The sequence below is a fragment of the Papilio polytes genome, unplaced genomic scaffold (genome assembly GCF_000836215.1).
Source record: "Papilio polytes unplaced genomic scaffold, Ppol_1.0 DF820678.1, whole genome shotgun sequence".
Taxonomy (NCBI): domain Eukaryota; kingdom Metazoa; phylum Arthropoda; class Insecta; order Lepidoptera; family Papilionidae; genus Papilio; species Papilio polytes.
The window spans coordinates 724,579-736,639 of record NW_013528526.1 but is presented as its reverse complement, the minus strand read 5'-3'; the positions used below and the strand labels follow the sequence as shown (position 1 = coordinate 736,639).

Below are 12,061 nucleotides of genomic sequence, written 5' to 3'. Positions count from 1 at the left end.
AATAAGTCTTAATAAAAGTAAAACAAGATTTAGATTCCATAAATATTTATTGAACTTCTAGGTCTAAAACAAGCATATTCTATTGTATGAAATTTTCACCAGCATCCATTATTTCAAATTCGTCAAATTGATAACAGAAGACATTTTACTTATAATATTTGACTAGGTCCATACTTCATTTTAACAACTGGCAGGTCATATATCACTGGCTTGCGGCCAAATGGAATACATGTTTATTTTCATCACATTCAGGCCAATCATAAAAATAAAAGTAACGATATTGCATTTCGAAATTCCTATTTGTTAATATTGTTATTGTTTAATATCGTTACAATGATTAATATCGATACCTATAAAAGCTGTTACACCAAATAGTTTTATTTTCGATACCGATTCTAAACCATTTAGCACGGTTATTATAAATTCACATAACTAGCCTTGAGAATAAAAGTGTGTAATTTATTCTTAGCCTTTATTACACTTATTTGGCATTACTTTTAAGAATGTTGCCAGTTTTAATTATTTTACAAACATCGTAATTTTATTTTTATGATCGTTACCATAATCCTTCGCTCTACTGATAAGCTAAAGTGCGTTTAACAATTGATTCAATGATATAAAAATTTCAGGATAATTGACCATATGGCTAACCAGGGCAAGAGTAGACCTTGACAATAACGCTTAGTTTACAATATAACTCAAATACAGGTTTGCCGATGACTTCACAAAGTCACGCGTTGACTGACGATACTCTGTCATCGGCAAACCTGCACACGGCCAATAGTGCAAACAATTAAATTAACAAGAATGGAAGATTTATAAAATTCTATAACTTAATTTACTTGTTCTATACCTTTAAGACTTTATTGATAACAATTACAATTAAGATTTTAATACCAATAATTTACTTTCAATTACTTGTCGGAAATAAAATTGATAAATAACTATAATAAAACTGTCATACTAAATGTGACAGTAATATAAAGATAAAAGCTTAAATAAAAACTATACCTAATATATTGTAATTAAAAATGGAAGCTTTAAAATACATTAAATAAGCGAGAAAATTACTTAAAACACTTTGGACTAGATTTTACCGAACATTTAATCATGACATCTATATAACAGTATTGCCATATAAGAAATGTCTAAATATGCCAACAGTAGAAATTTTAATTTTGAACAGGTAATAAACTTATTGAATAGAAATAAACAAAGTTTGTCAAGGTCTACTACGAGTGTAATAAATAGCGTAAAATTGACATTATTTTCAGCTACACATCAATTTAATAATTAGTTACACTAACACCCGTTTTATATAGCGTGTAATTATTGTCAATGTATTAATTGAATATTTAACATAGATGTATAATCTATAGGTATATATATAATTTAATATAAGTTTGACGAGTGTCAGTATGTGTGAATCAATGTTCATGGCACTTATAAATGAAAAAGAGAAATAAATCAGTCTGCATCTGAAGCTTGTTGTTTTATTACATGTTCCCGCTCTTTAACATGGCGCAGCCGGTAGGATACGAACCTACGCTCCCAAAGGAAATCTGATTTCCTTCAGATTTAAAAAAAATTAAGAGCTGAAATGTCATTTATACATTGCAAAATTACTGAAGGAATTTATCTCAACAAAAGGCTTTCAAAGACATTTTAAGTATCACTTTTGTGCTTTAGATAAGATATCTATAGATTGTACATCTATGATAACATTACAAACCCTATATATATTTTTTTTATATTCGAACATTTAACACTTACTACCACTCACAGTCGCTGTAACAATAACTTAAGTAGTTCCTTAGTGCATTTATTAAACTATACTAAGAAACTCCTTTAGTGGCTACTTAACGAGCTTGAGTGTGATTTAAACATTGGATACATTAAAAATTAATAATTGTCATTGTTCATAAAATCGCTTACAAGCAAATTTTCTATAACAACTGTAAAACGATAGATTTATAACCTAAAGATAATTTCTCATGTAAAGTAACGTCTAATCGAGAGTCGATTATCGAAATGACATTTTGTTTTATAAATGACAACACTGAGGGAATTTTCCCTCCAAAAAGTGTTTACCTATAGATTATAAATCTATGTATACAAATTATAAAAACCAATTATGGCGAGTATTTAGCAATTTAAATAAATAAATATATAATAAATTATGTTTTTTAACTTTGTGATAATTTAAATGAAATAATTTAAAATTATAATTTCATGTTTTAAGGCGTATAATATGAATGGCAGTTAAAAACTTATTTATTCTTTTACATTTTTTTAATGGCCACACTGTAAAACTGGAGACAGGAAATGTAAAAGCCATTTGGTACATTTCGTTATAAGAGAGATATATAGGTGGAGTAAAAGAGATAGATGCTTTCAATACTCGATTAAATTTCATAGTTAAATGATTTTTTTCTTTCTTTAATATAGAAAACATCTTTTATTTCAACAAGTGCAAGGGATGAATATAATTGTTTCCATGTATTTCGCAAATTTCTATTTTTTTTTCAAATTTAACTGTCATTCTAGTTACCTACATTATTATACGCCTTAAACGAGAACTCAATGATTAACTATCACTCCAGTATCATATTTAAATATAAATAATTATGTAAAAAATATAATTTAACAAATTGATACGTTAAATCAACGATATCGTAAAAAAAAAACAAAATTTGCTAATAAATAATATTGGCTTCGTATTTTATAGCTGAAAGAGTTTAAATATCACAGAAGTTTTTTTTCAAAGAGATTTAAGATAAAGTGGCAACACTGACCAACTGTCAGTTAACATTTGCACACTGAATTCCAATACTAATATTTTGAGAAAAACGCCATTTGACGTGTATTTATAAAATTTATGCCTACATTTGAAAAGAATGTCGGCTGCTCGAAGGACCATATTTTTAACTGAACAAAAAAAATCGTAGATGTAAGATCTAAGTATACATTTCCAACAAATATGATAGTCAAAAAAGAAATTAAAGAGACCTTACCAATATAAAATTGATTCACTTTGTATTTTGGATATATTTAAATATTATTTCGTAAATGTTATTTAAACTCTCCCAGCATAATACATAAGAAAGTATAACCGTTGTTTCCACAATCGAAATACTCCAATTCAACAGAAATGAAAAACTATATCCTAAAATGTTAATTTAAATTCTCACACAATTGAATTTGTACATCTCTTTCATTCTTTTCGAGAAAAAAAGAGATATTAGTATTTCGGAAATAGAAACAAACGGTAAAGCTATTAATTTGAACCTTTTAGGAACTTACAACGTAAACAGCCAAAGTAACACGGATTGAGAGGAACGGGGTACATTTACTTATATCCCAGTAAGTATTCGGCTATACCAATATAATAAACGGTCTGTGCGATACCGAACAGCGGCGCGATAACCATCATACGACACGCCCCGCCCTTGAAGAACGCGGTCACACCTTCCCGTTTCAATGTTGTACTGAAAATACATATAAATTTAATAGATAATTTAAAACTAAACTTGACATTTCCTGCGACTGTATCGCGTGGAATTAAAAAAATACAAAAGAAGCCTTGTTCTTCCAGACATTTCTCTACGTCTTGAAAAATGATATCGAGACCCATTAAGATTACGGTACATAGTTATGCTTTTTTTTATTGAAAAGTATACAAAAAAACAAAGTTTAAATATATATACAAACAGTTTTTTAATAATATAAAATAGCAAACGAGCAAGCGGCCACCTGAATCTAGTGAAATGGATCTCGACCGTTGCCCATAGACATCCGCAATTTCAGATGCGTTGCCTACCCTTGATTGAAGGAGGAGGAGACGCATATTAAGACATTTTCCCTTCCTATGCGTCCCCTCCACTGTTAAATCCACTTTTCATTCCTATCCTATCCTCTTAAGAAAAGGGTGGAAATGGAAAGGGACTAAAATGATGCCTCCGGCACCACACTCATCAGACTAAACGCGGAATTGGTTCCACTTCACGCCTATTTTCTATGTTGTCGTGGTATTGCTGGGGGCGAGCCGGCCCATTCGTGCGCAGATGTTAAAGCGGGCTCTACCACTGTTAAAATATAGCCTCGCAAAACCATATAATTGGTTTGTCCGCGGGTGCGGTGTCACAATATTATATAGAGTGTAGTAATGTGGTGTAGTTGTGTATTTTTTTTTGTGTCAATTGTATAAAATACATACTTACATAGTGTTTATAAAAATACAAAAAATCATGGACTATTTTCAAAAAGATAGTTTTACACACTTTTTTAACAATTTACATTTTGAATTTAGATATGAATTTTGAATTGAATTTTAATTCAGATATCAGGAGGATATATTGATTGACGTTTTCCTATTGTTCTATTCGCCGTAATTATTAATTCTGGGTACTATGTATTTGCTACGAGAGGCTGCCGTAATGTAGTTAGAGACGGCCATTTTTTTAAACCGCACTAACAAAGTTTGCTGGCGGGAGCTCTATAAAAATGACTCACGTGATACAATCCATGATGGAGGTATATTGCTTCTCATTGCTGCCCTTGGAGAGGGTCTGCATGCGCGTCTTCACCACGTCCATGGGGTTGACAGCGAGCGCGGCCGTGGAGCCCGCCGTGCACCCCGCCAGGAACGACCACCTGCATTTGTATTATTACCTATTCATACTGCAATAAAACCTCGGTAACTTAAAAACCTTTATAACTTTTAAAAATAATATACTCCCTTCTCACTGGAGCCCAAAACCTCTTAAAATATGCAACCTCTTTACTTAACTAAATAATCTCTGTATCGACCCTCAGTAAGTTGAAGAAATTCCACAACTTCTATAACATAAAATTGTCAATCAATTTTGAACGAGTGTGTAATTTTTTTTAATTCAACGGAAATGAAGTCGCGAGCAACAACTAGTCTATACTTATACTATAAAGAGGAAAGATTTGTATTTTTATATGTATTGAAATAACTCAAAAACTACTGGACTGGTTGCAAAAATTCTTTCACCATTAAAAAGTAGCGTTATCAGTGAGTGACATAGGCTCTATTTTTGTTATTAATTTCACGCGTGCGAAGTCGCGAGCAACTGCTAGTATAGAATACAGTGTACTGAAGTCACCAGAAGGGCGGGGCCTGTCCGTCCTTGGCGCCCATGTCGTTGAGGATGGCGAACATGGGGAAGTAGATGATGCTGAAGGAGATGTCGCGGCCGGCGGTGGCGGTGACGCCGCGGTACAGGCCGAGGATGCCGCGCTCCGCCAGCAGCCGCCGCGTCAGCGCTGTCGCCGTCAGCCGCTCCACCTTGCGGCCCTCTGCATTGTTGCAACAACATAAATACAACTGCATTTATATAAGGGTTATTCCCAACCGTCACCTCGCTGTCCCTATGTGAGAATAAAATTTCATCCGTCCCACCTTTCAGTCCCACTATCACCAATAAGGTGACAGATGGAACCATCATAGTAATCATACTAATATTATAAATGCGAAAGTTTAGATGGATGGATGGATGTTTGTTAGACTTTGTAGTCTAAACGGCTGAACGGATTTCGATGAAAATTGGTATAGATGTAGAGGATAGTCTGGAAGAACACATAAGCTATCCATTTTTGTTTTTTTTTATTCGATTTGATTTGCGAGCGAAAGCTAGTCATGAAATAAAAAAAGGTTCAACTGTCCCTTCATCGCAAAAGCTACGACGAATGAACCTTTTTATTCTCATCTGTCCTCACGTGGGGACAGAGTGGGGTGACGGGTGGGAAATATCCTTATATAACTATTTACGGGCTCTACCACTAATACTTTTTTAACAGTGGAACCCGCATCAACATCTTCGCACTGCAGGCTCGGCTCGCCCGGTGTAATACCGCGACCACACAAGACAGATTTTTTAAATTGATATATTATTCTTTTGAATTATTAGCTTATCTCTAGAAAAAAAGTATTAAACATTCAGTGCAATTTTAAAAATTGTTTCTTTCACTTGTTGATTAATTAACAAAAATTCGAAGCATTAAAAAAATTATAAATATATTTTTACTATTAAAACTAAAAAAAAAAGTATTATTTAATAATGTTTACTTAATCTGCTTTGATATATAAATGGAATACGAAATACACCAAGCAACTATAAGTGTTAATGAATTCTGTGTGCGGTATAGTCAATGTACCTTTTTTAGCTTGTGCTGCCACCCTGCCCGCGTCCTGCATTTGAATCTTGAGCAGTTCCATGGGCGTGGTGATGACGATCTGACACGCGCCCGCACTGCCGCCAGCCAACATCTGACTCGTTAGTGGTAGCGACCTACAATGTAAATATATTTAGGACCTGTCCCACCACTGGCTGATAGGGGCTCAGATAGCTTAAAAATAACGTCACTGTCAGGTAAGGGAACAAAATCCGATATTTCCATCACATATTTTACACGTTGGATTGTTGTCAGACAATTTACAATTTGGTGGAACAGGTCCTTAGTATTCTATTTAAAAATATATTTTGTACTGTAACAAATAACATAAAAAGCTATCATTTCTATTATTTCTACATTAGATGAATTTTATTTTAACATACTTCCTTATTTGAAATCATATTAATATTAAAAATACGACAATTTAGATAAATGGATGTTAGAGTTTGTAGCCTTTAGGCTTACTGCTGAACGGATCTCAATAAAATAGGACAAAATAAGTCTTGAAGAACACCTAAGCTACTTGCTTTTGTTTCTAATAATTCCTCAAAGACGAAGTCGCGGTCGAAAGCTACTATAACATAATGTCAGTCCTTTGCGGCGTTCCACTTATGGAAAAATTGCCTTGTTCCTTGCGAGACAAACCTCGCCCCTTCTTATAAATAACCAATTAGACTGCAGTGAGTTGCGCAAACGATAGGATAATAGTAAAAAGAAGTCGTGTCATTGATAGACCTTTTACCTAAAAACTGCGCCAATAGCCTTATGGTTCGTACGGATTTCCGATCATGCGGTCGAGGGTTCTAATCCCACCATTCGACTATTGTAAAACATATCCATAAAAGCCTCTAGGCCTGTAGGAATTTACAAAAATCTACTACAGTAGAACCTCGACAAGTTAAAATCCAAGGGAAACAAAATATTTTAAGTTATAGAGGTTTTGAGTTATCAAGGGTCTATGTTGTAGAGGTTTTGGGCTCTGATGGGAAAAAACATATTTTTTGAACTTATAGAGGTTTTCATGTTAACGAGGTTCTACTGTATTGAATATGAATAGATTCCAGGTCGTGGTGTCCGTGCGTAAAAAAAGTTTAAACGACTATTACAGTACAGTAGTACACGTTTTGGGGGTTTGGTCAACACTATCTTATCCATATATAGACATGACGAAACAGTTCGTATCTTGACGTTGATGTGATAACGAGATTGATAGCTACATATTGTGTTGTTAAAGCATTATAATATAGATTTTAGACACAAAAAATTAGCAAACAGTTAATTTTCTGAGATCATACAATAATGTGAATTCTCATACTATTATGAAACATATATAAAAACCGTAAATTCCTTAGATTTCATTATTACATATACAAGTCGCCCGCAATTTCGTTGGCGTGGTATTAAAAAAAAACAACAAAAATAAGTAGCCTATGTGTTCTTCCATACTATCCTCTACATCTATACCAAATATCATCGAAATCCGTTCAGCCATTTAGGCTACAAACTATAACAAACATCCATCTATCGTTACTTTCGCATTTATAATATTTATATGAAATAAGGTTGTTTTGCTTAAATAGTAGCCACTTATATTTTAATTAGATTTGTTTAAATATCAAAGGATTATTTCTCCAGTAATTTACACTTTATATATAAAATATTCTCATAATTGAAAACATTATGTAAATGAAGTCCCTTACTCCTTACCACCCTTTTCTCATAAGGAGAGAATGGGAAGGGTAAGTGGATTTGACAGTGGAGGAGATGCATAGGAAGGGGAAATATCCTCTTTATGTGCGTCTCCTCCGTCGGATAAGGGTAGGCAACGTATCTGCAATTGCGGATGTCTATGGGCAGCGGTCGCTTCGCCATTTTGGCGGATTCGGGTGGCCGCTTGCTCGTTTGCCACATTATGTTATAAAAAAAAATAACAATAATGAGAAATAGAAAAACTGTACACTGCGTTACAATAATACAATTACCTCAATAATATCTATTAGAGAATATGTTATCTAAACTACAACTAAGATAATACATTTGTAATCAATTACAATCAAGAATCGCTTTGATTTCAATTGATATAAACTGTAGTCCGCAACTTTGTACATCCAAAATAAAAAAAAAACTAAATAGTCTATGCCCTATTGGGCTGTTATCCCTATTCCAATTTAATCTAGATCTGTTAAGATATTCTGGACTTGCTAACATCCATCCAAACTTTCGCAATTATAAAATTAGTAAGCAAGATATGTTAAATCTGACCGTAAATTTCTACTACCTAAAAAGTTTAATCAAACCATATTGTTATCTCTCTTTTTACAAACAGAATGAGCAGGATAATAATATTCTGAACACAGGGTGGTGAAAACTAATGTTAAGACATACCCATCAGGTTTGGTGAGATAGAATCTGAAGAGATCGTTGGCAGCTAACTTGATGGCCTTCTCTGGCGTGATCAGCAAAATATTGACACCAGAGCCACGGTACATTCCAAAGTAGCCCTCCGCACGATATGTTTGCTTGAAACAATCCAACCTGGACAAAGGACAAATAACATAAAAAATCATCCACACCTTATTTACTTTATTAATAAAAAGTGTAAAGAAGATCAGCGGATTGCGGAAGATCAGCGCTGGTACTTCAATAGTGGCATCCAGCATTTATAGCTGAGCGAGGGCCCAATCCGGTCAGCATTGCAACACTAATTTTAAATATACCTTTTTTCTTTTTTTTCATTTCATTAGTTACGTTTCTCATTATTTTGTGTTTGATAATTTTTTTTTCATAATTGTAGTGTTGACAAGGATTAAACATTGTTTTATTTTTTTTTAAACATAGTTATGTAGGATGTCAGCAATCACAGTATATTTTTGAGTAAATACATTTTTTTATAACATGCCCTACACTCAAGATACGCTTTATACTACATATTTTCACACTATAAATCTTAGAGTAAATAATTTGAAAAAAAAAAAAGGAAATGCAGGAAAGGGATAAAAACTAAAAGCTGACATCAAAACATGGTTGCTATGGTAACGGTAACTGTTATCTAATATCAAAGGCCTTTGTTGTCATTTGTGCATTTGAATTTTGATATAATAATTTCATGTGGATGTAGCCGCATGGGAACAGCTAGTTACTAGAGGGGGACAGCTGTATCACTACAGTGTAGAACACAATTTCAGGTATCGTGGTAACAAAAGATAAAGATTGGAACACAAAAGATTTGTAAGTCACTTACATATTGGCATATTGCTTCTCGCCCTTTGGTCCGATGGTTTGATTCTGCAACCTGGTCTTCACCAAGTCGATGGGGAAGACCACGGACACTCCGACAATACCCGCGATACTGCCATTGATGATTTTTGGCAGAAGACTGAAATTAAAAACAAATATGGGGTTTTTATTATGATTCTGATGAAATATTTAAACGAAAATATTGTTATCTTTGTTTATTCAAAGTATTAGAATTTTGTTGATGACGTCACAAAATTGTTTTTTAGAATTTCCGTCAAAGGCACTCAAAAATCAGAGATAGTTTGCGTTTATACTGTTGTATTGTAATGCAAAATCTTGTGTTTGTTTCACAAAATCTTTCATAAGTAAATATAAGCAGACAAATAAGTATAATATGCAAATTAAATTAAATTTACTAGATACAAGTCTGCATGCAAAAGTCACCTTGAGACAAACTAGTTAACTTGCCAACTTAACATGTTCTTTAAGCAAATTCACTGTTTTATTATCTTAACATGTATAACAGGGAATTTCCACTAGAGAAATATCTATAAAAAACCTATTGCGGTTCTTTTTTTTCTAAAGAGAATGAGGGTGATGCCTATGTTTCTGTACATGTGTACCAGCAATGAAAACTCCGACATAAAGATAAATTGGTTCGAGTCTATACTTTTCAATGACAGTAACAAATTGATACATGCAATGGTTTTTAGACTCTATTCCCAAGAGTTTAAGGTTTTATTTAAACAATACTTAATTTAAATTGTCCCATAATTAGTTAAATAGTGATCATTGTGAGGCTAAACTATGTTAATGGTACTTTACTCTTTTTTACTTTAACTAAAACAGCTTTGACCTTAGAATCATGCTAATACTATAAATGCGAAAGATTAGATGGATGGATTTTTGTTAGTTTGTAGCCTAAACGGCTAAATGGATTTTGATAAAAGTTGGTACAGATGTAGAAGATAGTCTGGGAGAACACATAGGCTATTCATCCCTTGGTTTGTTTCAATTCCACATAAATGGAGTCACAGGCAAAAGCTGGTATATTTGTAAAAAATAGTTTTAAACACTGGCAATTTTTTTGAACTGTATATTGATAAAAAATTAACTTAAGTAATTGAAATGTTGAATATATCAAACATATTTAAAAAATGCATAACAATATTTAATAAAAAGTGTAAGAAATTAATTTGTTAACATTAACATTTCAAAAAAGGAAATTTATATTAAAAATATGGGCACCTAGTAAGAATCTTATTAAGGTAAAACAACTGATTTTCTACACAATTATGGTTGAAGAATTTGGTTCTTCTACAATCTTCTCTAATATACTGCAGACATAAATAACAAAGCTGACAATGAAACTTCACAATCTTATTTGAATAAAGTTGAAATAATATAAGTTGTGGAATAAGTGTTATGTAATACTAAAACCTATTGCCTGCGACTTAGTCTGTGTTCTTCAAGACTTTGCTGTACACTTGTGCCAAATTTTAACAAGATCTGTTAAGCCTATCTGGAGATACCTTCAGATATCCATCCATCTATTTAAACATTCACATTGATAATATTAGAAAGATGTAAGCAACATTGTGGTTTTAAGCAATGATTTTTATAACTAAGTTTACAATAAAATTGAGGCATTTGTAACTTAATGATTCTAATGTCTATTCTGTATTTGATTAATTTTATTCTCTATGGTTTTAAAATAAAATAAACCCAACTTACTGGAATTCTTGTGGTTTCTTATTTTCCGGCTTACTCATTTTTGTGTTTTCTGTCAAAAAAGTTTGAAAAAAAATCAAATATTTATTTTATATCTATCTTATACTGAATTGTATAGAGCAAATGTACATACTAATTAAATTCTATACAAAAAAATTCTGGTTAGATAATTTCCAACATTAGTCTAATTCCAGAACTAATAAAAAATACTACACAGTTTAGTCAAATATTAAATTGTAGTTTGAAAATCAATACCGTCTCCACCCTTTTACCTAACACTCCAGTTTCATGTTACAGTGTTAGAGCGAAAATAGAAAAAATAGCCGAATCAAGAATACATTAGGTCGTCAACTCAAAAAAATGTATTTATAAAAAATGATAGTAAAGAAAATAGTAATGTAATGTCATATTTACCTTGTCACGAACAAATGTTTGAAGAGGAATCGCTGTTGAAGTTAACCGGTAAATTGTTAAATAGTATACTGGAAAAATTTTGTAATAACCTAGGACCTGAAATAGAATATGGGATTGTAGGATGGATGGATAGATGTAATATACGGTCTATTTAATCAGAGGACCTAAAGAACTAAAGTCATTTCACCCATCATGAAATTAAACTGTCAATTTATTGTTGCCAGTTATTTGCACTTCAAAAATAGTTATGTATCACCCAAAAAAACTAAAAATACCTTTCATTAAATTATTTCAGTTATCAACCGGCTGCCCTTGTCCATACGTAATGTCGGCACACAATATGTACTGCTCTTCCATACGTCTCTATGAGCCGAAATATCTAAACTTAAATTGGTAACCTACAGATCACAGTTGGGAGTGATTTGTGGCTGAAGCAGATCAGGCAATCGACTCACAGATTAACTCAATGTGTATGCTCAGT

General features: G+C 32.6%; 1 protein-coding gene across 1 annotated transcript; it reads right to left on the bottom strand.

Moving 5' to 3' along the window:
- Positions 1–28: 28 nt before the first annotated feature.
- Positions 29–11,787, bottom strand: LOC106110359 (mitochondrial glutamate carrier 1-like). Its single transcript, XM_013292174.1, has 8 exons — positions 11,581–11,787; positions 11,170–11,218; positions 9,440–9,574; positions 8,584–8,733; positions 6,181–6,314; positions 5,130–5,322; positions 4,513–4,653; positions 29–3,488 (listed from the first exon to the last, which is right to left on the bottom strand). The coding sequence occupies exons 2-8, from the start codon at positions 11,205–11,207 to the stop codon at positions 3,350–3,352; spliced, it is 930 nt and encodes a 309-aa protein (XP_013147628.1). The 5' UTR covers positions 11,208–11,218; positions 11,581–11,787; the 3' UTR covers positions 29–3,349.
- Positions 11,788–12,061: the final 274 nt, after the last annotated feature.

Coding starts and splice junctions, on each gene's coding strand:
- LOC106110359 (XM_013292174.1), bottom strand. CDS start 11,207: ATGAGTAAGCCGGAAAATAAGAAACCACAAGAATTCCA. Junction 9,575..11,169: donor AAGAAACCACAAGAATTCCA/GTAAGTTGGGTT, acceptor TTTTAATTTCAG/TCTTCTGCCAAAAATCATCA. Junction 8,734..9,439: donor GAGAAGCAATATGCCAATAT/GTAAGTGACTTA, acceptor TCCTTTGTCCAG/GTTGGATTGTTTCAAGCAAA.